Raw genomic sequence first — 26,345 nt, 5'->3', positions numbered from 1 at the left:
TGCCACAGTGTCTGAAGGAACAGAATTATTCTTGTAGAAAGATGTCAAGTATACACACACATGCCATAGTGCTCTCCATAGCGTTAATAATAATTATTAGAGTCTTTTTGCTATTAATTTGTTGAAGTTCTGCTCTGGACAATATATTTCATAGCTATTTCAGAGTAAGGTGGCATTTCCAACTGTAAGCTCATGTCTGATAAGTCTTCTTTCACTCTCTCATGTGGTCTATAGGCTAAGGATATCTTTATCTCGGGTAAAGTTTGCCATTAAGCAGACAAAATGTTTTACCTGTGGGTACTTTAATACAAAGTGGAGGTAATATTTTTTTCCCCATTTTATAAAAGTTTTTTACCCAGTCATTATTTTGAAATTATTTGGTGTATAAACTTCATACTTATTTGACTCACAAATTGAAGAACTGCTGCTCTGGGCGATTGCTTTTATAGAGCTATGTCTGGGTGAAATTTTTTTTCCTCGGTTGACTACTAAATTGAACCACTGCAAATGAACTCAAATTGTCTGCAAATGTTTACCTGCTCAGTTTTGCTGAATTGTAGACTCATCTGGAATAGTCTGAAGAATTTTTATTGTGCCTATTATAAGCACCTCCAATGGAATTTTTACAAAATGCTGTCTTTATCAACTATACCCAATTAATCAAGGCAAAAGAGTTTTGATAATCAGCACATCACTACAACTAAATCAAATATAAGAAAATCCCATCCCTATGGTTTTCTGTATGTTCATTTTTGTATTGGAACCTGCAATGGTACAAGAATACTTGAAAAGTTTTCCACTCCCCTTCAGTCGCTCACTGTACTCTCAACCAGTTGTCCCTGTCCCTTCAGCTGCGCTGGTTTGGCTGTTTCTTGGCTACATTCTAACACAGATCAGTGAAATGAGATACGTATTTTTCAAAGACGAGAAATATGTTTCTTTTTAAGCCGGATTATTCACAGATCTGCTTAGAAGCACAGCCCAACAAACAGCTGAGTCAGCAGAGCCGACAGAGATGAAACCTAGAGCAGGAGGGTGAGAACAACTGGCTTTGAAGGGGAGAAAGCCAACACGAACATCTTAAACTGTCTCTGTTGCAGAGGGACTCTTAACACGGAAACACATTTTTTCTGAGTTTCCTATTCCAAATCCAATCTTCCCGAAAATTCTGAGCACCATCTTCCAATTCTGTGAATTCAGAAACTTAACTAGCAAGGACAAACAGCTCCTATTCAAAGAATTCAGCTGCAGAGGAAGTGAGTTCTTTCCCCAGTGCTCTGCCCTGCTAAGTGAAATCGGGAATTGTTCTTGAGCTGGGAGTGTCAGGAGTCAGTACGCATGCTGGCACCTTGGAAGTCCACTTTTGGTGGTCTACTTCTCCTAAACTGTTTTTCCTCACAGATTTAGCAAGTCCTTAATCTGTTACTTTTCACAGCTCAGAGAAAAAGTCCGTTTTGGTTTCTTATGCTTTTGTATGAGGAGATTTCTGCGCTGACGGGACCAGACGAGAAAGTGTATAGATAAAAGATAACAGAAAATAAAGCATATAAATCAGGCTTTTCCTGCCTTCTTTCTCATCTTTTTCACTAAACTATCAATGTTATAAGATTTCGTGACTTACTTACCCTCAAGTACAATCTTTGGACTGAACCCAACGAGCCCACTACATCCTCATTCTGTTGTCCTTTCAGGCACAGTCATTATAGCAAAGAACAAAATTGGCTTTCAAAATTGGCTTCTGCAATTGCACTGATTTTGGATTACTCTGTTTTTTTTTATTTATTTTGGTAAGCAAAGAATTGAAAAAAAAAATAATTTTGTATTCCCTGAACATTCACTATTTATTTTGAGAACTCTAATTAAAAGGAATTTAAAAAACCATAAGAGCATACAAAAAAAGATTACAACTGATCTTTTTGGAGATAAGATGAATACAATGGTTAGACTATGCATATATCTTGTCTTCAAAATGAGAAACAATCCTCTTCATAATAGATTCCTGTAATCATAAAGCTATCATTATTTAATACTTTAAAAAGCACGTTATTTGTATCTGTAAAAACAGGCATGGCTGCTGATAGAATGAGATATAATCACCTAGGTCTGATCCATTCTGCAAATTCTTATTTTGCCCTTCAGAATACAGGTTGCTTAATAACTCATCTCTGATTTTCCCTATTTTAATTGCTTTATAATTTGTAGACTATTCAGTAGTTCGATTCTATTTTATCCGAGCTTACATAGTTCACTGTGATAACAAGACCACTCAATTTTCAGATTTATTTGACAATAACTCCTTCCACAAAGAGGACAGACCTAGGAACATAACAGAAATCTAGTCAGTGATCTGAGGATCAGATTTAGCCAGCTGTCTTATTCTCTACTGCCTCTACACTTGTAGTCACACTCGTGTTGTTAATCAATGTAGTTGTAGAGGTGTGCAGATTTCCAAAGTGACTGCCAGGCACATTTAAATGACACAGGATACAAACATTAATGTAAAAATAAATATTCTGAGGCCCAAATATTTGCCAGAACCTTTTTCCCAGCATGTATACAGCCACATACAATATCTGTATGTGTTCTACCAACTGCAACTTAGAAATGAAATAATCCTCCTCATCTTATCTTAGTGTCTTAAAAAGTGAGAGATGTAATTCAGACTCAATAGCTAGAAAAATCTTATGAAAAACCTCTTCCTATATTGGAATAGTAAGACAAGAAGCTTAAAAAAGCTTTGTTTTCCCATGCAAGGCATCTCTTTCCTACTTTAATAGCTTAAAGATGGTAAGAATAGAGGTCTTAAAAGCTGTATAGGCACCTAGAAATGCAGATAGCGAACACAGACTTACTAGGAAGGCACCAGGCACTGAGTAGATGATACGGAGGTAATACTTCCCACAGTTGGATTGCCTGATGTCACAGCAGTCACACCATGACCCCTCTTTCCTTCCAAACACAAAACAGCTAGGTCTGCAGCTGTATCCAAAAGTATGTAACTGCCAAACTCCCATGAATATAGGATACCTTGGTATCCAAGGAAAAAATTAATGTGTAACAGAACTTCTGACAGAATGAGAGATTCAGATACTGAGAAAAACACACACTGATTTCTACATCTTAATATATTTTACACTTTAAGGGTAAGACTTAATGAGTGTACGGAGGTTTTACACTATAAAGAAGCACTGCAGCTGAAATCATTAGCCTCAAGATGCACACATTTGCATTAGCTTGCATTTGTTTATGTCTCCAGAAAACTTAATATGTATAATAAATCCAATCATTTTACCAGACACCTATATCCAGAACTAGCAAAGCTTGTAGTTATATTGTCAGGTCTTCTAAATGTGAAAGTTTAAGAACATAGATCTAAGTTTTTTAAGATCTAAGAAAAGCCAATGATTTCCACTACTGAACTAAATTGATAGTTCTGATAGATCTTCATTGTTTTTCATAGAACTGGGGAACAGCGCTTCACTGACCCAGCTGTGGATCAGTTCGAATGTGGCTCACTTGCCTCTAAGTAGCCCTCTCAGGAGGAGGCAGACAACAGTACACGGCAAACCTCCTCAGAAGCCAGAGAAGGACACTGACATTCTTTGCCCAACAGTTCTGATTAGTGGAACAGTTCCCACGATCTGTGCTTTTCTAAAAAGCAGCCTTAGACATTTCTTTGTGAGCTGCGTTGCTGTCCTAAGTAACGTACACAGGAAAATATTTTAAAATGACAAAAAGTACCTCTAGCCACCCGTCAGGCCTGGATTTTAGAAATAGCATAAACTCTGCTCCAGTATCCCTTACTGAATTCTTCTTAATCAGTACCATTCAAAGTTAACAGCATCACGTGCTTTGTGAAACACTGAAAGAGTAGCATGAGGTACAGAACTCGTATTCAAATCAACCTTTTATTCATTTTAATATCACTCAGCCTCATGTATATACCTACATGGTGACATCTCAAACTTGCTTCTCTACAGTGGGAAGCTTAAGTGTTATTTATTTATTTAGAGAAAATTGCAGGTCTATGCCACGTCGTATGTCTGAAAAGATTATTTCATGGTCTAACGTGTACTTTCTTTTGCCCAGTTTGAATTTTTATCCATCAATATTGTGTCTTATGTTAATATATTAATACTGAATATATTATGTTAATGGCATTTGTGCTCCGAGTGCTCTACAACAATTCTAAAGTTAGTTTATGATCTCATGCCAGCAGTAAACATAACCATCATCTCACCTATCAGAACATTTACTTACATATTTTTACTAAATCTGGCAGTCAGAGACAACCCTGTCAACATGATTTTATGAATATGAAAGAAATAAAAAAATATTAATAGGAAATAAAACTCTTGATTTTACATGAGCTGTTATTATCTATTCTGATGGATGATGATGCAAAAGGAAAGACAGATATCTGAATGTTATTGGGTTTTTTTCTGTCCATGTTTAAACCCCTGTGCACTGAGATCAATCTCTGTGCGCAGTTATTTCTTTATACTTGCCCTGACACTTGACAAAAATATTCAAAAACTGCCTTTTTTAACTAGAAGCGAAAAACTTGCATATATAGTACCATTAAAATACTTACTCAGGAATTATATGCTCTGAAGTAGCACTGTAGAATCATCTCAGTATGCAACTTCAAAGCCTCTTTTTCATACTGTAACTACTGAGAAATTCCACTTCATATTTTATCCTCATCAATAATGGTGCCGTAGTTCATAAAGCAAAATTCTGAGTTCCCTTTATTCTGTGTCATCCTTCCCACGTGGTGCAGCCCTGGGCTGTTTCTTTCAGGTCAGCTTACATAGTCTTGAACCGTGCGTTCCCAAAGTGCAGCCAAGGTCACTGCAGTAGCAACAGGTCTGCTCTAATTGCACCCAAGTGGACTGACTCAGGCCTTTGCCTCTAACACTGTTTGAAGACTCCAGTTTGCCTAATAAGCCAGGAGCTGCTCCATGAGTTAAACAGTATACAAATATGAGTTGCTTTGTCAGCTCTTTAGACCCATCTTCCAAAGAGTCACTTTGGCTAGTGCTGTTCCAAGGCATTTCATTGTGAACAGACTTGATAGAACAGAGGAACACTCAGATTAATGTCTAAACCTGCTAATAACTGTTAGATTACCAAATGTTTTAATCGGTGGAATTGTTTCTGATAAACAATACAATTTTATACATAGAGAACAAACAGAAGGCTTATTTCATGTCTGATTTTGTTTCACACTGGTACAGCTAGATGTGTATTTCATTTATCTTTAATGCTAGTAGTGTAGCTGACGGAATATGGACATAATGCTTTGCTGCTAAGGTATTTTTTCTTCCTTTACATCTTTCTGTTATTATTCTCCTGTGGCTAGGGCGTCCATCCATTTACCAAATTCACATTGTTACATGATGATACATGGATTGCTTGTTTTCATTTGGTCTAATCTTGATCAGTACATATTTACTGAACAATCACCATAATGCTGCCTTATAAAAGCTGTGAACACTTTAATGGAAGGTCTCCATGCTGAGATAATCAAAACCACTAATGAATATCATTTACAATTAATTACTATCATTGTGTACTTAGGTAATTATTCATTCACCAAATATGAAAAACAAATCTGTTTGTGTACTCAACATATGGTCATATTTGGACAAAGAGTGAGTAATTTCCTTAGATTAGGCTCACCGTGACCCAACAGAACCCTCTACAATAAAACTAACTGTGACTTATCAGGAGCTCAATCCATATCATCAAAAGGAGTTTCAGTTCTAGCTTCACTGGGAACCAAATTGGCTCATAATTAGTTTTCACAAACCCTTATCAGTATAGATTAAACTAGCAGCATGTTGAGACCATGCAGCATTTCCCTATACACTTCCCACACAGAGATGCAACACAGTAAATAATACCATGCAGTGAATCTGGATATTACAAATTCCTTGTGAAATCTGATGCTCTTACAGCACTCCTCTATAGTCAGACAGGCAAGAACATAGAGGTACATGACTGCAAGATGCTATATCCATGATTGATGATAAATGGAGAAAACAGACCACATCTGGCTTCAGGTTTATGGGATTCTTCACAGATTGACCAGAGACAGCCATTGAAGGCAGAACAGCTGAGGCACCAATATGTACAGAAATGTGATTTTGATAACTCTATTTGGTATGACGGTTCTTTCTGTCTATGATAAATGGAATGAAAAACAGGAAAACAGGGCTGTATAAGCATCCTCCAAAAAAAAAAATCTGTTGCTCTTTTCACTGAATGTTGTCAACAACAACAAAAGTGAAAAACAAACGAAAATCCCTCCTTCCTCAAACTGCTGGGAAGTCTGTACAGCTGACCACAGCTCCCTAACACAACACAATACAACTCTCCTGCCAGAGTCTACACCCTGACACAAACAAGGTAATAATGATCACTTGGCTGTATGCCTGAAATCATTTTTTGCAAAAAAAAAAAGAAGTTGATTTATATTTATTTCAAAAAGACAGACACCATGCACAGTAATGGCATAGTAGAAGCTTTTCTGTCAAGAGTTGGCATATTGAAAATGAAGTGAATGCTTCATTGTAATTATATTAATTAATGCTTTTCCAAAATCTTTAAATTTTTCAAATTAAATTTATTCAAGCAGTACCAATTCCAAAGAATTAAGTTAGTTCCATTAGTATAAGCAGAGCAAAAGCTACCTGAAGTCTTTCTTGGCATAAGTCTATTAAATTACACACATGGAATGACATGTAGAGATGAATCTGGCACTGGGTCTTTTTTCTCCATTCCCTATAATGATTTATTTTAAACACTCCATCCAAGTAACCTAAGAAATACTTTTGCTACAATATTCCTCCACATGTATCTGCTTCTTCACAATGGCTTTTTCTATTCCAGATGAAAGTTTTTCGCCTTATCAGTATTCAGAAAGCATTTGTTTTATTCTAAAAACATGTACTTCAAGATTTCAAGAATGTGTTCAGCTATGTTCCGTACTGTCTCTGGCCTTCAGGCAGGTAGGATATTCCAAGATGCTTGTCCTGCCCTTTCTTTTCACATCTTCTGTCTTGGCCAGAAAGAAGTAAAGTTCTGGCACTCGGCAGTTCACACTCCTCTACACATGCTTAGGCAACCAGTAAGAGGCAGCACAAAGCCTCCATATGCTGAGGAACTTACAGCCTTCTCAGATGCTATTCTCAGATCATGAGCTTCCACATTGTCCTTTTTCAGTAATAGGCCTAAATAACACCATGTGAACCCCTTATTCTGCTACCAATTACTCTTCCACAGTGCCCCACACCCAATTTTTACAAACACCCAGCAGCAGTACTGCACACCCTTACTCTTTACCCCAACTATATACTTAGACCTATCTCCACTAGGGCCAGTTAGTCACAAACGTTTCTCATAACTATGCCAAGGTAACTGTACCCTACAAAGTCTTATTGCAGACACATGGCACAAATGTAAACTGTGATTTGCATTACTGCCACTTCTCCTGAGGGTTTAAAATTGGTTGAGCTGCCTGATGAGAGACACATTTTACTACTCTATAGCACCAATACAGACGGATTCCCAAGCTATCTGCCTTCTCTTTCTTCACAATGCACTTTTTTGTTTCTCTGTTCATCTTCCTGTAGTTGTGTGTGCCCATAGCAGGTTGAAGTCAATATAGTGAGGCTTTATGCAGGGATACTGTAGGACTGGAATTTACTCCCTGGGACCCTTGTCAGGTCACAAGGTTGAACCTGCACTTCTTTTGGCCCTTTTCCAAATCCCTGTCTTTGCATAACTTCAGCACGGGTGCAGGCAATACTTCCACATTGCACCAAGCATATGGATCCTGTATTTTGCTGTCAGCAGGTCAAATATTGCTTTCAGAGGCCTGCATAGACTTCACTTGTTCCAAAAAGAATCTTACATATCTCTGAGTTCAGCCCATATAGACAGCCATGAACAAAACTGAAAGGCAGACACACATCCTTATGAAGAGAAGAAAATCCTTTGGGATTTCACCTTATTTTACCATGCCATACTCCTAATTAGCACCTCATTAAGTGTTTTTAATCTACAGATCTCCAGCATCTATAAGCCACTACCAAATAAGCTAAAACTCAACTGTAGGTAGTTGTGCCAGCCATCACATATATAGAGTAAGACTACAGAAGTTGCATGATTTGCTTAAATTTGTAAACTACTTCATTACTGTATCCAGGAGCAGAACTCAAAGGTCTCGCTACCTAGATCCCAGCTACAGCTATCTGATCATACTCCCTATTCCCAGAAGCAGCTCCTGCCCCTTTCTCATGCTTCCAAAATGGCAATCTGTGAACCAGGTTGTTTAAGAAACTTTGGTTTCTGTGCCTTCATAAGGATTTAATCTCATTTGTGGACACTGGACAACTTGGTCCGCCCCCCACCACAAACATAATTGCAACTTCATCATGCGCGAGACCAACTGGAGAAAGATTTAATTTCTGAGGCAGCCTCCACGCCAAACTGATCAAGGATGAAAGACCCAAAGGCAAGTTACTCATCAAGGTGGTTCAGAACAGGTAACTTTCAGTGAAGGGTGAGAGAGAATTTTGTCTTATCTTACTTGCTTCCTTTGCCAGCTATGACCTACTTCTCCCCTCAGGGTACAGAGAGACTCATTTACAGACTCAGTGAATGCCAAATTAGTGGTTACACTTCCCTTAATGCTGACATCATCTCACATCTGCTCTTTCATTCACTTACACTAGCATTTATGCTATCACAGAATCCAGAAGACATGGTATAACTGGCATCGTAAGATGGCTACTGCTGCAGAAACAAGGGCTAGGGAAGCTTTATTTCTGTGTAATACCAGTGCTGCATCTATACCATCCATAAGCAAAGCAGACTGAAGTGTTTGGTAAAGGAACTAACAGCAAAAAACCTGAAGAAAATAGAGTAGTAGTAGTAGTACTAAATACCACCTTGACTTTTCTGCCTACCTCCCCTTCATAAATACCAGCATCGAATTATTTTACACTTTTCATGGGAAAAGTTGTGTGACACAAGCACAAAAAAATGATAAGACTAAAGGGTTAAGTTATACACAATCATTATACGAAATAAGTCCCAGTCCAGCAAATACTTATGCATTACTTAAGTATTTAATGTGTAAGCTTGGTAACATTAGTAAGCATGGTTACTCTCAATAAAAAGAAAGCATTTATTCAAGTGTCTGCAAAAGAGGGGAGAGATTTTGTGTGTTGGGAGCTGTAGTTGTTCGTACTGCTTTAGGCTGACAGATAATTTTTTTAATTTGCCCAAAGCCTATCTATACACACATATCTCCACACGCACAATATTACATCTCTAGTACAAAAGGATTATACTTTTATACTGTAATGCAAAAAAGTTTTAGCAATTTTTTATCAAAAATGTGTCCTTAAAATTACTTAATTGCAATTACATAACTTAATGCTATTGAAAGACAGTGCATTCCAGACTAAACTAAATATTCATTTTACATAGGATTTGGAAAAATTTGGAAAGAAAGGCCTTTAAACGATTTATGATATACATAATGCTTTAGGCTGTGTAATGAGACGCTGTAGCAGAACATCTTAGTAAAACTATTCCACACAAATCAGTTGATAATTGGGAGAGGGGGATAATTGTTTTAGAATTATTCAAGGCCTTGATCCGACTAACATTTGCACATGTGATTTCAGTGGAACCATTCCTGACACTAAAATTAAGTATCTGGATAAGTATTTGCAGGACTGGAGCCAAATCATACAATTGGGTCCAAACTAAGAGCCCATTTGTTACCAATAAAATCTTAATTTGGGAGTGGCTGATTATTATAATTATCACTGTTGGGTAACACGACACTTCAGAATCATTATTCTTTGCAGCCGTGTCTAGCCATGAAAATACAACTTGTCCTTTCTGGGACGGACATTAGTGCTGTGGCCACTACCCCCAAAAACCAAAACCTCATAGCTAAAACTTAGTAAAACACAGCAAAATAATAAAACTGGGAGGTCATATAGAATGCACTGCTTTAGCAAAGGCCTTATCAAGCTGGGGACATACCGTACCAGCTCCTGGGGATCTGCACTAGTATCCCATTTCATTTCTGCTTGGAGTTCCAGGTATTGCTGGTGCCTAGTATAACACTAGCTGGCTTGTGCTGTCTCAGCTTGAGTGATCACACCTCTCGGTGTTTTTCGTCCAAATAGCAAAGACACTCCAGGATGGTATTTCTACTTGGGTGCTGCTGCTTTAATACTCATTCCAAGCAAGGTCTCTAATTCAAAAATTCCAAGCTGTTGTCCCTAGGCTTTTAGAAAAAAAAAAAAAGCTTGCTTCTTGGCAAGCACTAAAAACAGGGGGTACCATGATTTACTGTTATCTATAGTCAAAGCTGTTCATTGTCTTAGTTTTGTGTGATTTTCATTTAAACCTTGATTCCAAGAGAGAGGAGGGTAGCACTTATTCAACAAGTAACAGTAACATCACTTCAGGCCCTACCTCTCTGCAACTCCATTTCTTTCTTTTATAATTCTCCAGGCATTAGAGTTCTCACATCTGATCAGTAAAATTGTACAGAAGTTTCTCAGGCCTTCTTGGTAAACAGTACGGAGCATGTAGCATAAGGATTTGCCACATGAATTGCTAAATCTCTGAGAAGTAAGCATGCTTTGATCACAACTCATTTTTTTTAAAGACGTTAGGGTATTTTTTTCCTAACTGAAGTCTAAAGCTGTTTTGGTATGTCAAAAACACCACATCATGTTCTGCCGTCAGTCAGTTTACTTGAAGCCAAAGGAACCACACCTTATTTACCATGATTTTTACTGGGAAAAGAATCAGATCTGTTGGACAGTTCAAGGAAGGAAGTCAGGGAAAATATCATAAATTTTATTAATCAAGACCATTTAAATAACCAATAGAGAATTCAGAAAGCAGTGCAGATGAAATATTATCTTGGCCAGCAAACAGAATAAAAGAGAGCAATCTGGACTGCTGCAAAATTGGTAGCAATTTTAAGCATTTGAAAGACAAATGACATTGGAGAAAAGACTGGGTTAACAAGGGAGCACTTGAGGAAAGCCTAATCTTCGCTGGCATGCTAACTGGGAAGGTCAGCCCAGTGCACGCGTTCTCAGCTGGAGTCAGGCTCCCTCTGCCCGGCCAATTGTCCTATGCACTTCAGATACCAAACCAAATTGAAGGTGCCTTCACCCTGCCAGCTCCTTATATTCTACCAGCTTGAAGACAGCTTCCTTTTCCCTGTCAATTTACGCAGCGTTTCTACCGAGAAAACGCCACAAAGGAGAGAGGTAGTGTGTGAGTGCCTTTTTTCCCCCTTCTGAGCAGCACAAGGCTCTTTAGGAAGCAATGTTAAGAGTTATTCTTAGCATTGTATTCTCAAGTTGGAAGGGTGACATTCTCTTCTTAAACACATTTTTAATCCAAGTTTTTCACAAAGAAACTAACTTTGAGTTGACATATTATGTTTTGAAATTTAAAGCAAATCACTTGAAAACTGTCAAATATGAACTTTAAATATTTTGTTACTTCTTTAGTTTTTATGTACCTATAAGTACATTTTACCTTTGCATACCTACTATTGCCATGATTAGAGAGGAAATGCCCTGTTTTCTTTTCAAAAGGGGGATTTAACACTAAATTCTAAATCTAAAACCTGGATTCGCCTTCATCCTCAACTGGGACAAGACTCAGATTATTAACAACCACACAGCAAACGTTCAATTTATTTACAACTCCAAAGGTGCAAAAATGGTTTATAAAGTTTGTAGCTATGTAAAGAAGTACTTTCTAAGAAAAGGCAAACATTTTACTAACTACCTAACACCTAAATCTTGTCAAGGGATCTGGAAGTTTTAAGAGACTTTGTAAAGCTTACTTCTTCATAAGAAGATACCTTGCTGTTTGATCTCTGTGAAAAACTATGGTCAATCCCAAGATACCTTAGATGAAGATGCAGACGAGACTTGAGTTTTCACTGAGATCAGCATAACTAAACCTGTGCAAATTTACCCCAAAGGGTTGATCTTAATGTTTTTGGGTGTTCCTGACACAGAAACAACTATCTTTTTATTTCAGAAGTGTAACTAATTTCTGGGCATATACTTTTTAACCTTCAAAAAGTAAACAATTTTTTTTCTCCCAAATTTTTTGTCATTTTTTTTCTGTTTAGTAGTGTTAAACATTTTCAGATAGCCTACACAGTTTTGACTGTGTTCTACAGGGATATTTATCATCAAATAGAATATAATGGCAATGAATGAAGCAGAAGACCAAAATTGATTTGAAGACTAATATGTTAGGAACCTTAAAATATGCATTGATTTCTTCTTCATAGGTTTTACTGTAATACTATCAATGTTATCATAGTTTTGAAAAAAATTTTTTTCTTAATTATTTCTGGGAAGAATTAAAAATTATGAATCGGATTTTCCCGAATGTTACTATGCAAATTTACAATATACTCAAAATTAAAAATTTTAATGTAAATAACACATATCCCAAAGTAACTCATTAAGTAAACTGTAATGTAAAAGGCAACATACCACATGCTGCAACATTTATACATGTATGCATGCATGTCTATGTCAGTCTAAGATGGTAACATTATGAAAATATTCCACTTAATATTCCACTTAAAATATTCCACTAAGTTTATCACTGAGAGTTTTTGATCACAAAGAAGACAGCATCTGAACTGTTAAGACAGCCCTGGCATATATAACGAATTTACTTTTCTGTGCTATCCAGGCATGTAACAGAGACCCTCAAAATCTTTAAGAGCTATCTTCTATAGCGTCATCATATGAGATATGGAAACGGATTTTTTTATATACTCATCATACTAAATATTCTTGAACGAGAGTTGCCAGATTTTACATTGTTTTTAATGAGTAATTATTTAGGAGAAGTAGGGTGAGCCTGTGGTTGAAGAATGGAGTTAGAATAAGGCATTCTGGCTTTAATTACCGGCTTTGTCATAAACTTTACCTCTAACTTTGAGCAAGCCCTTCTTTGCCTCAGTTTTCCACATCACAGTAAATGGTAACAATATTTCACTAACTCACAGGCTTGATTTGAGAATTAATGAGGGTCCCATGTGCAAAAGACCTGTAGATTCTGGCTTCTTCTTTTTACTAGGTACTGATAGGAAAGTGACATGTTCTTAATTTGAAACAGAGACTCAGTGCTGCCCTTCATCAACACATGGAATTCACATTTATGTCAAAAGGAATTGCATTAAATACACTGAGTACATTATTTAGCCTAAAAGTAAATGAAGAAAAAGGCATGGAAAGAAACTCCTGGATTCTCCTTGTCTGCTCCTAAAAAGTCTAACAATTCATGGCAGCAAACACATAATCATAAATAAAAAGATTTTTGATGGGAGGCAAGAATTGCTGCCTGGGAATATAAATGAGAATGCAGAAAGGTGTAGCAGGTCCATCTGTAGACTACATTTAGCTCTGCTGCAAGAGCACCATCATGAAATACATGTAAAAATTCAGTCACTACAATATATCATGTTCTGTACATATTTGTCCCAACATAAAATAAACTATAATGGCCTCAATATTTCTGCTTTTCACACAAATTCCAGTGCACACAAAGAAAACATTTACCTTTTTTTTCTTTGCGAGTGTCTAGATAAGATAAAAATGACAAAAATATAGAAAAACACTTTAAAAGCCCAATCTTAACACAAGGTAGTACTGCAGATTGCTTTTGGCCAGATATGTCTACTGTGCAAGAACAGAATCAGCTGAAGATGGGGTTTTTTCCTGGAAAGAGAGGTAATGCCAGTATGTAGTTTCAATCTCCTGCTTTGATCTGAAGTAAAAATTGTCACAGCGCAAAAAGACATTTCTGTTTTTTGTGTGGAAAACAAAACCCAAAAAAATAAAAATCAAGGAGCATCTGGTTGGCCTCTACCAAGCTCAGGGAGGCAAACATCTCTATAACAAGCAGGCATGTTTTACAATTTGCCATTGCTTAGCCATCTATAGAAAATTAGACCTGACAGTTCTTTACAGAAGGCAGGCAGGAGCTACAACTCTGCATAATTAGGCAATAATTAATCAATCGAAGGATAACAGCCTGGTAAATTTGGAAAAGGGTAAGTGTAGCTGCCTATGTGTATGAACCAGTCTCTTATACTGTTATACTGCATGTCTTTTTTACTGTATGCAGCCTTGGCCATTTAAAAGTCTGCCTGTCCCACAGTGGGGTTTATTTACTTCAGGGTGTACACTACTGAACAGCACGGAATTCTTGACTGGAAAAAGACATTCCTCTGCTGAAGGACAAGAGGATTTAAAAACAAAAGTGCAGAGCAGATCACAACCCTACCAAGAAGCAGATTACTGCAGGTATGTATCTTTGCAACGGAAGACCCCAGCAGTGGTATTTTGACATCATCGTGCATGTTTATGTTCTCTTTTTCTTCATAAAACAGTAAAACAGTGCATTCTCTAGCACTGGAAATGCTAAAATTTCCAGTTTTAGTATTCCTCTAAGCAACCATGAATTTACGGCATCTACTTCTTGACAGAGGGTTGGTACAGCTTAAGTATGTCTTTATACCTTCATTAACTATCTTTCTGCTTATGGCTTTCCAAAGCACCAGAAAACATTGTGTCTCTAGTACACCCAAAATCCTGACCTGCTACTTTTGAAACCAGCGGCAGACCTTGTATGTCTTTGTATCTCAATTACGTATAGTAATTCGTATCTCAATTACGTAGTCAAAGTTCTGCTCTACTGTAAATGGTCATTCAGTAATGCTGACTCCCATCTCTTAACATTACTAATAGCTTTGACTTTGAAATGTTTATGATAAATAAGCTAAAACTGACCCTATTAAGATAAATTTCAAAAGAGTATTTACATGCATAATGTTTAGAAAAGTTTTTCAGCTGCACATCCTCTTTCCAAACCAATCCTATTTTCACTAAACTAAGCCTTCTCCTAACATATACTTAGTACTTGGATCGTATTGGTTGCACTTCATTTCTACCTTGACTATGTTGTCATGTTTATACTTCTCTTAGAAAGGCCATTTCTAGCTTAGTTTCATCTACTTTCTCAGATTCAACGTACATTTTATGTCCTTTGAAGTATGGTATGAACAGAGAAGTGAGTTCACAATTATCACTTTAGTGTCCCAGACACACAATTCCGTAAAAGCATCTTTACAGTAACCATAGTAGCCAGCATGTCGCCAGCATGTCAACAGCATGTCAAAATATACTGATGGACAAACACATTCAGAAACTGTCACACTGTATGATGGATGTGGAGGGTAGGTATTAAATTAACAAGCTACTGGACCCGCAATCACAAAGAACCATATGAAATCGGTAAGGAGGGCACTAAACCGACGCTTTTAGCGCACCAACATTTTCAAGACACAAACCGAAGAGACGCTAAACGATGACCCTTCTGCCAAAAATAAGGAAACAAAGAAAAAGTTTCCCCACGGTTTGGGGCGGTGGTGGTTTTTTTGTTTAGGTTAATACAAAGTTTCTCCGTCCTCGCCGTCCCTGTCCCTATGCAGAGGAGTTTCCCGGTGGGGATGCCCGGGCGGAGGGGGGGGTCTCGGGCGGGCTCTCACACACACACACACAGCCACCTGTCCGCCCGGGCACCGCACCGCTGCCCCGCCGCTGCCCGCCAGCTCCCTTTATTTATCGCCTTTCCCCAACCCGAGGGGAGATCTGTTAAAGATTAAATCAGCAGCAACCGCAGTTCAAAGCCCTGTCCCGGGAAGCAAAGGTGAAGATAACGTCCCTGCGGATCTAATCGGGTTTCTGCTGTTGCAATCGCTTTTAATTACCCTCTGAACGGCACATCACACAGCGATCCTCCAGGCGCCGGACCCGGCACCGAGATAGCGAGATACCTATAAACGTTTTACAGCCCGCCCGCTGATTAAAAAGCGATTAGAAACTTATTTGAAGTCGGGCATTTTTCTATCGGCAGCGCCGCGGCAAACGCACCCGACCCCGCCGCGCCTCCTGTCACCGCCGGGGCCCGGCCCCGGGCTCTCCCCGACCGGCCGCCCCGCCGCCGCCGGTGTCCCCCTCGCCCCCTCCCCCAGCCCCTTCCCCGGCTGCCCACACTTACAGGTAGGAGGTGAAGAGGCTGAGGTTGGCGGGCACGGCCGTGAGCCCCAGGTCGGAGCAGTCGGCGCGGACGAGCATGCCCTCCTGCTCGCAGCGGCACGGCGCCGGGCAGCCCCGCGGGCGCTGCCCGCCGCCCCACGCCCCCCGCCGCAGCCCCGGCAGGATGAAGAGGAGGAGGAGGAAGAAGAGGAAGACGCGGGCAGAGCGCGGCGGCGTCGCCATGGGGGGTTACCTAGAGCCGCGGGGCGGCCGCTCTCATGCCCCGCGGCGCGGCGGGGGGGAAAAGCGGGCGCCCGTCTGGGCTCGGGGAGCTGCTGCGGCCGCCGCCGCCGCGCCGCTGTCTGTGGTAGCATCTCAGCTTACACGCTGCTTTAAAAGCCCTGGAGCCGGCACTGCGCGCCCGCTGACGCCGCCCCAGCCTTGCCCGCCGTAGCGCGGCGGGCCCTGCCCGCGCCGCCGTACGGAGCGGGCGGGCGGGGGCGGCCGCGGGCCCGGCGGGCGGGCGGGAGAGGCGGGAGGCGGGGGTCCCCCCGCCTCCCGCCTCTCCCGCCCGCCCGCCGGGCCCGCGGCCGGCCGCGCTTCGCCTCATGGCGGTGGTCTCCCCTCAGGGCGATGATCTCCCCTCAGGGCAACGGGGCGCGCGCGGCGGAGGTTTCTGGAAGGCGGCGGGGGCGGGCGGCGGAACCTTCCCTTCCCCTCAAGGGAAGCTTGTGTCCCCCCCTACCCCCCAGCCAGCCTCGGGCCAGAGGTTTCCACTCCTCGGGTTGCGTGGAAAGCGGCCTTCACGCCGCTCCTCGCTGCCTTTGAGTGTAGCAAAGCCATTGCTGAGGGAAAGGTGAGGATGGCAATTTATTTATTTATTATTTTCCCCATCCAAATCGGTGTTCAGTGCGAAACAAAAGTCGACCACAAGCTCCAGGCTTGAGGCGACCTACCTACCAGCTTAATAACCCATTCCCGGCCCAATTCCTCTTTAGGCTGGTGACTAAACGGTTGGTCAGGCTGCTGGGTATGCGTCGGAGAGCGTTTATGTTAAAGGTTTTCTGCTGCCCTGTCTTTGAATCTACAATTAATTCTGGAACGAGAGCCTAATGAAAGGGCCCGGCAAATATACGTGCTTTTATATTCTACCCAGTTTGTAATCCCTCTTCTCACCTCTGGACCAGCATTTGATGTAATCTGAGCTGCAGAAGGACCTTGCACCGGAGCTCAAGTGCTTTATTTAAAATAATAAGAAAGGAATCTGCAGCCCGGCTGGTTAGACAGGCCAGAATGTTTTGTGAATCTAGGCCTATGGGGCTGCTGGAAAGCTTTTCCCCAAGCATCACCTTATCCTAAACTAATAAAAACAATGGTTAAAAGTATACATTGTCCGGATGAAATGGCTGAGAAGAAAAACTCTACAGGAAATGGAGTTTTCATTATGTATCATGATACCCATCCAGGAGACCTGTTCCCCCAAAACCCTCTGACTGTGCTTACCCATGTCTGATATTACTGCGAAGCAGCAATACTTTCATCACTGAATTTCATGGTTTTTAAGAAGTTTCATACTGTGCGGAATAGGTGCGTGCTAGAGGCTTGATAAATTGTGAATACTTTCTTCTAGGGTGAAATAGGTTCTACTATTAGAAATATTCTACTATTCCGCTATTGTCTGTCTGTACCACGTGATATTAAGAGTTCTTAGTGTACACTGCCAAAAGACATCAGAATAGTTGTAGTTAACAAATAAGTAAATATTTTTCATAACTGTAGTGAAATAGTATTTATATAACCTGAGGCCATTACACACATATTTTGTTTGTTTTAGAAAGCAAAGTGTATACTGTTTGTTCATTTTCTGTTGAGGATTTGATCAGCTTGCATAAGATATCTGAAGTTAGACTTTAATAGTAGTGAGGGTTTAGCTGTAAAAATCCTCCTTTGACTGTTGTTTATTTTGCATGAATACATTTGTTCAGCTAATGACTTTCTTTGAAATATTTAATGCACTTCTATTCAATTTTACTTGAAGATTTTTTGAAAAAAGAGTGGCTTGAAGATTAAAAGAAGGATTTGATAGGAATGGATATGGATAATTCCTACCTTTGTACATTTAAATTAGGCTGTGCAGTTATTTCCTTTTCATGTTTCTCATAGGTCTCTGGTTCTCCATAAAGAGAAAAGGAAAAACATCTGTCGGTTTGGTAACGTCTCTGGGAGGTGCTGTTACTGTTCCAGAAGGCCATTGGGACTGTAAGATTTCCTGCAGGTTCCGACATCGCAGCATAATGTCACTTGGAGTGACATCCATGGTGCAGCCATCAGTGGTCTTCAGCTTTCGTCAAGGTAGTAAACAAACCCCTTAGGGATCTCAGGAGAGTGCTCTCTCAAATCTCTTCCTGTCTTCCTGATACTCAGGCAAAAAAACCCGTCTTCTGAACATGATATATAATGTGACGACCCTCAAGCCTAAGGTTTATCAGTACAAAAGATATCTTCATGGAATGTTATGTATGAATAAACAAAACAATACATTCTGTATTGTTAGCACACAAAAAGCATACCAGTCCATATGTCAAGAATGCACAGCAGATGGATATTTAACTGGCGTCTTTTAGATCTCTACTTATAGCATGACAGATTCTAGACTTTATGTGAAATCTGATTTTAAAAATCAGATATATTTAACATCACTTTATTAAGCCAAAATCAGGTATCCAAATTATCACTCTTTCTGTTTTGGAAGCTGGATGAATTGATTTTTAAAAAAAGTGTGTCTAAAGCATTTAGCAATGGAAATTTATGCTAAATCCTGAAATGATCGGTCATTCCAGCAAAAATGGAGTTTAAAGCAGAAATGTTAACAGATCCTGCACTAGCAAAGGTAGCAGTTAGTGCTTAAATATTAAGGCTAGTCCAATACAGCACCAAAGTTAAAAGCACAGCAGCAACGGCAAGTTTACAGTTGCAGGTAGCTTGTTTTTTCTTTCCCTGTCTATGGATGAAGGGTAAGTTCCTAGAAGGCAATACAACTATCTGGTTAGGCTGTGGAGAAAATAAAGCTTTTGTGCAGGGTGGGATTTCTTTTCCCATCCATTGGGGAAGAAATTCTTCATTGGATGTGTCCAAGTCATTAGATTGAAAGGGTTCATTAGGCAAGTGTGAAGCTCCGCTAGCCCTTAGGCTGTGCTACTGTAGAGCAGTACTGCAACTGCCCAGTGGTCTATACAGAAGGATCCTTTTGTCTTTACAGGACACCTAATTTGTCCTTTTATTCTGTCTAACCCTGGAGAATGGTGCATGTCTTTTAAGATTTGTCACTGTATAGGTTTTTTATAGATACAGCTGAAGGTTATTTATATACTGTATTCATTTGATTGCATATTTACCTATCAGTACATGTTCATTTGCATCATGTTTCACTGAGGATCCTAAGCTAACACATGTGTTTACATTACTTTATTAAGCCATGCAGTGTCCTTCAGACCAAGGCAGATAGCACTATTTCTGTTTTACATAGTGATAAATGGTGGTACCCAAAACGCAGGATGTCAGAGTCACTCCTAGAACCAGGAAGAAATAACAGGAGTTTTAATTACCCTGGCCCAATTTACCACATGGCTGCAGCCTGTCAATCCCAATAATATTACGGATTATGTGACATCAACTTGTTTTTGTCCAGGTTTTCATGCTATTTAAGGCATTCTGTGTTATGCATCTTTAGTCTTTTTATATTCATTCTTTTATTTGGCACACTGCCACCTAGCTGCCCTCTTCCCTGAACAGTTTGGTAGTTAGTGTGATGGTAGGACCAAGATCAAACATTTGACAGGTAAGATCTACTTGGGTTCACATGAAATAATGTTCAATAGTCAAGTTGTTGATGGGAAGAAGGGACAGAAATAGAAAAACAGTATTATTATTACTGTTACAATTCATACAGTGACAGTTGACTTATCCATATAATTTTGAAGCAAATGCTCACATGAACATCATTTTTAGTCTGAAAATATCTGATAATAAAGCATGCAACATTAGTGGAAAAGTCAGGATTACCCAGGCAGATTTTAATAGCTAGGCATCTGGGAAAAGAAACAAGAAAAAAATGTAAATACGTAGGATGCAGATACACTGCATGTTTGTTTGGAGGGAATGAAAGCTGACCATTACAGTAATTCTCTGTTTAGGAAATAAAATCCATGTGTTAGGGAAAAGGTGTGGAAATAACCTCTATGAAGAGAACCTTCTCTTATTTTGAGTTGAGGTGGATGTGACATCATTTAGGGGATTGCAGCCGGGCTGCAAAAGCATTAAGTGGATATTTCACCAACATAGGAACTATGTGCTCTAAAAAATACTTCAAGTGATGTTTTTTAACTCTAAAATTTACTGGTCTGTTACCTTATCCTTATATGTCTCACATAAATCCAAGAGAAGAACACGTAAGCTATGGCTAAAGGTACATGAAGAATAGTAAGGCATTAGATAAGGAGTAATACCTTTTAACAGAACAATTAATAGCTGAAAAGAGACAAGAGTTATCTTTCTGGCTCATCAGTCTTTTTTTACAAGCTAAATGTAACTGCCTATTCAAAGCTTGTCTCACATGTAGCCCTAAAGAATCATATCAACAGCTACGATACAGCTTCTTAAGAACTGTGACAGATAGGAGTGTGGCAGCCAGGCAGGTCAAACCGACTATAGCCGCCTCCTAGTCAGGTGTTTATATTGTAGTCTTAACTGCGCCTTCTGATAGTCAGTAAATCATTGCAACAGGTCTCCAAAATGATTTGTCCTCTTTTGACATGCACAGAAAAACACATAGTAGGTTTGAACCCAAATGGCAAGTGGGCTCAAGTCTTTCTCAGAAAGGACTGGAAGATGGATGTGAATTTTGGAAGGATATGTTGTGATGGATGAATCCCTTTGACTGTTTCCTGAATTGCACAGTCCTGGGACTCTACTTTTTCACCTCAAAAAAATAATAGCTTCTTGTTCCATATAATAGAAGGTGTCAGAGATACAAATTTAAAAATGCAATATTGTGCATTATAGCACAGTAGTAAGTCCAGAAAGTGCTGCATTCTGTGGTGCCTGTCAGGGGGACTTTGAGGAAGGTCTCCAAAATATTGTTCACTTAATGCAACACAAGTTCAGCACTCCCATGGAAAGTCAATACTTCCACATCTGTGAGGAAGTTAACTCCAGTTCATAGAGGGTTGCAGGGTTTTTTTTCCTTAACACTTGTAAAACATAAAACCTTTGAATATGCATGTGTGTGGAGATGCATGATATATTTCTGTGTCCTCTACGTGCTGTGGTGATCTGCATTCTTCTCTGGGTAAAAGACAAGAGTTGATACATACCATGTGCATGCATAGAGGCATTTCTTAATTTAGCAGCTCATACAGAAATTCTGTCCAATTCTTTTCATCCTTCCTTCTCTCGCTGTGTCTGTGTGGCAAACACCCTGGGGCTCCTGTGGTTTTTGAAGTGTATTTGCATGATACTGTATAATGAGTGATTACATTGTTTTGTAGTTGTTTGAAGGAGGTCACAATAATTTTTTTCTTCTTCTTCTTTTTCTTTTTTGTGGTGGTTGTAATAGTTTTAGTCATTTTGGGATCAGCTGCCATGCAAAAGGAAGAATTGTATCTAAGAAAGAAGCACCTAATTGTGACAAATTGCAGGAAGGCTTTAGATGTGGTGTAATACCTTGTTTTCCTGTAAATTCCTCTCTAGAAGGGGGGGAGAGGTCTGTATTTTTATTTCTGTCTCTGTGTATTTGGCTTCTGAGGTGTAAGCACAGGAAAAGCAGATTTCTGTGTGGAGACAGAAGTCAAGAATTTTTCATTAATGAGTAAAACCAAAACATTTCAAACATCTCTATCATTGTGATAGCAGTGCTTTTCCTATTCTTGACTGGGACTTTGGACAAATCAAACAGGAAATGCCTTATAGGACTTCATTTTTCAGGAAGTTTTTGAAAACTGTTTGCATATTGCCCAGTGCAAAATTAATCAACAAACCTTTTTAGTACATACTTAATCAGAGCAGATGTTGAAGTGACCATGTTTCCGTGGCTCACATGCTTCATCCTCACTTTGCACCACAGTGATAAACTGGCACGATACATTACCTGCGTCTGTTAACTCTTTGAAGTTGAAGCTGTCCCACCTTTGGTAATGCAAAATGACACAAAGGGAGGCAAGGAGCGAAATGTAGGTCTGTGACCTTCATCACATGCACAAAGCTTCCACCAGAGCCTGCCAGTGACACAGGTAATGCAGAATGCTTACAAAGATGTAGAAGAAATGCTATTTCTTCTGTACTGCTGGCAATGATGCAGGGCCCCTGCTGTAGGTGGAGGAGGGGAACTGGGTCGAGAATTTGGACAGAGCAACCAGCAGGAATCATAGATAGAATCATAGAATCATAGAATTGTCAGGGTTGGAAGGGACCTTAAAGATCATCTAGTTCCACCCCTCCTGACATGGGCAGGGACACCTCCCACTAGATCACGTTGCTCAGAGCCCCATCCAGCCTGGCCTTAAAAACTTCCAGGGATGGGGCTTCCACCACCTCTCTGGGCAACCTGTTCCAGTGTCTCACCACCCTCATGGTGAAGAACTTCTTCCTAATGTCCAGTCTGAATCTACCCATCTCTAGTTTTAATCCATTCCCTCTAGTCCTACCATTACCTGACATCCTAAAAAGTCCCTCACCGGCTTTCTTGTAGGCCCCCTTAAGATACTGGTAGGCCACTATAAGGTCTCCTCGGAGCCTTCTTTTCTCCAGACTGAACAACCCCAACTCTCTCAGTCTGTACTCATAGGAGAGGTGCACCAGCCCTCTGATCATCCTCGTGGCCCTTCTCTGGACATGTTCCAGCGCGACCATATCATGTAGTAGGGGCTCCAGAACTGGACGCAGTACTCCAGGTGGGGTCTCACCAGAGTGGAGTAGAGGGGGAGAATCACCTCCCTCGACCTGCTGTCCATGCTTCTCTTGATGCAGCCCAGGATACAATTGGCTTTCTGGGCTGCTAGTGCACACTGATGGCTCACGTTGAGCCTCTTGTCCACCAGCACCCCCAAGTCCTTTTCTTCAGGGCTGCTCTCAAGCCAGTCACTGCCCAGCTTATATCAGTGCTTGGAGTTGCCCTGACCCAAGACCTGCACTTGGTTTTGTTGAACTTCATGGGGTTGGCATGGGCCCACCTCTCCAGCCTGTCACGGTCCCTTTGGATGGCATCCCTTCCCTCCAGCTTGTCAGCCGCCCCACACAGCTTGGTGTCATCGGCAAACTTGCTGAGGGTGCACTCAATGCCACCATCCATGTCACTGACGAAGATGTTAAGTACTGATGTACTGATCTTTGAGGGACTCCACTTGTCACTGGCCTCCACTTGTCACTGGCCTCCACTTGGACATGGACCCATTGACAGCCACTCTTTGGGTGCAGCTGTCTTTATCCACTGAATTGTCCATCCATCAAACCCATATTTTATCAGCTTGGAGACCAGGATGTCATGCGGGACAGTGTCAAAGGCTTTGCTCAGGTCCAGGTAAATGATGTCAGTTGCTCCGCCCTTGTCTATTGATGTTGTGACCTTCTCATTTCTATGATTTGTCAGGCACGATTTGCCCTTGATGAAGCCGTGGGAATGAAAAGTGGGACTCAGTGCCTAAAGCTGCCGAGGAGCTTAAGATAAAAGGAGCATTATTCAGGGAAGTGTGGAGCAAAGCCAGGAAGAATGATTGCAGCACAGATATTTATAGGAAGATGAAAGTGTGTGGGTTGGAGGAGCCCTTGTATTTGAAAAAAGACAATGGGGACACTCAGAACTAATAGGAAGTTTAGAGCAGGGAATGATAGGGAGATCATTAACAGAGAAGAGGAGGGAAGGTGGACTACAAAAAACTTGCAAGAGAAAGAGTCATGGTACCTGCAAAAAACTCAACCAGTTGAAATACAGAACTCTGAAGTTTCTATGCCATTTCTTCTACAAACAGTGCCCCGATAGCGTTAATAGTCTGTGAATTGCTGTCTATTTGCGTTAAATGTTTTTGAAAGATATAGAGATATATTTCTGGACTGAACGTCAGAATCGGGGCTTTATATAACGTTAACATGTTTTTTAACATGCATTGGGTTGCTCTTCTGTTCCTTGGCAAGGCTGCTTAGCTGACTTTAGGGCACGCATGTTTATTTTGGGATGTGTTTGCCTTTGAGGCAAGCAACTTATTTGAAAGAGTTTTATATTTATAAACCTCACCTTAACAGAGTGTCAGCATAGACCCATGACCTGTAACTTCTTTACAAAAGTGGGGAGCAGGGTGTTTGAATCGTTCAGCTTCATCTGTCATCACTGAAGACAGAGGTACCTGCAGACGGCACTTGCTCTCCCCTGGCTCCAAGCTAAGAGAGCTCTTATCTCTGTCCATTGACATCACACAGGGAACCTCAGAGCCTCTGACAAGGCTAATACGGTTGCTGGTGCAGGATGGTTTGAATGTCCTTCCAATTGCTGTCATTAGCACTGAAATTTCCAAACTCATGATTGCTGCAGGACTTGCTTTTTAAAAGAATGTCTGAAAGAAGTTTAACTTCATAGTTTATAGGCTTGGTTCAGATCTGTTAAACTCTTGTAAATCCACAGTAAAGTTCATTTTGTTGTAGTAGCTGAAAAGGCAAGATTATCAGCAATACAAAATCAGTACAGTTTCACGGAAGCCAGTATATTTATTCCTGTTAATAATGCAGGCCTCTGAGGGTTTGGCTACTTTTCTTTAGTAATTAACGGAGACAGTAGGAGATGAGGAGAGAGTGTTCGTACCACCCAAATTTAATCTCCCAGGCATCTCTCTGAAGCTGATTAAGAGTAATAGACTCCTCCAGAAGGTGGTTCAAAGCACCTATATTAATTATGTATTTGTGGATAGTTAAATCAAGGTTGCTAGGCAAAAGTATCCTTGCATTGATTATGATTAGAGTTGCTGCTAGAGTAGAGCAGGGCCCTGAAAAGTTATATGCAAGAAAGAGAAAACTTTGGCAAACAAGCACTAATATACAAAGCCCAGGCCTAGTATATTCTGTTTGTGTACATTTTTTTGGACTGCATTTGGCTCAATGTATAAGCCCCTGAGATAGGTGAAACAGAAGATTGAAAGCAAATCAATGCTAATCATTTTGGTCTAATGCCACTTGGAATCTGTCAGAAGCAGCAATAGCATAGAAAGCAGCATTTGGTCAAGTTTGATTTTTCTCTGAAATATTTCTGTGAGCTATGGTAAAAACAGATGGAATTTAAAATACACAAAGAGAAAGAAAATGACAAAAGGAGAAAGCAATGCATTGTATTGAAAAATAATGACTTTAAAGTTTGACCAGTTGGAATGGGTTTCAAAAGCTCCAAGTCAAAAGCAATGTATTTGTACTTTTTCACTTTAATTTCCATTATAGGTTTTCCTTTTCAGGGAACATATCTTCATCTGTAGAACAAATACACACTTAATGCACTTAATAATAATGATGATGAATGCAGAATTTTAGAAAATGTTATTATGAAAAGAAGTCACAAGTGTCAGGTCTGTTGGCTGATGATTTTAGGGAGCATTTCTTTGAACATGGTAACTTAACGCAATTGAAATTATTTGGGGAGAGAAAAAGGGATGTTGTGCTGCTCATGGGTGGCCATGCAGAATTCAGCTGTCCTCTTATTTTACTTCAGACTTCTGTCCTCTCAACAACTTGCAGCTTGACCCATTTGTATCACAGAGAAAAATCTGCCCCTTCCATACAATGTCAGAGTTTTAGGATAAATTGTCAGATTATGCATTCTGTTATGTATATGTATGTATACATTAGTATTGTATTCAACTTTTTTTAGGCCAGGAGCATATTATTCACAAGCAAATTTGAGTCAAATCAGATACTACTCTTTAGTAATGTTCATTTGTGCTCAGAAATCTTCAGAATAGAGTATTTCTATTTATTTACATTTTCAAGATGTAACTGATAATTTTGAGACAGTGGAAGTTTTTGTGGTCCTAACTTTGGACAACTAGATAACCAATTGAGAACAACCTAAAAACAGTTTCAAAAGTTAGACTAGGTAAGCTATTTTTAAATCATAAATTCAGATTTACTGTGATGATCAAAGAAGATTGTTTACGGTATATTTTACTTTGGAGCTTTCATGTT

The 26,345-nt window shown here is 40.0% G+C and overlaps 1 protein-coding gene across 3 annotated transcripts in view; it reads right to left on the bottom strand.

Moving 5' to 3' along the window:
• Positions 1–16,607, bottom strand: part of LGR5 (leucine rich repeat containing G protein-coupled receptor 5) — a 94,700-nt gene extending 78,093 nt beyond the window's left edge. For all 3 annotated transcript variants that reach the window (XM_074573255.1, XM_074573266.1, XM_074573276.1), the window contains exon 1: positions 16,156–16,607. In XM_074573255.1, the coding sequence (XP_074429356.1) occupies positions 16,156–16,376 (221 nt within the window). In that variant the 5' untranslated portion in view covers positions 16,377–16,607. The remainder of the gene's footprint in view (positions 1–16,155) is intronic.
• Between the last annotated feature and the right edge of the window lie 9,738 nt (positions 16,608–26,345).

The sequence above is a fragment of the Larus michahellis genome, chromosome 1 (assembly GCF_964199755.1).
Source record: "Larus michahellis chromosome 1, bLarMic1.1, whole genome shotgun sequence".
NCBI classification, from domain to species: Eukaryota; Metazoa; Chordata; class Aves; order Charadriiformes; family Laridae; genus Larus; species Larus michahellis.
Note: the sequence above shows the minus strand (reverse complement) of the source record. Positions and strands in the feature narration are given on the sequence as shown.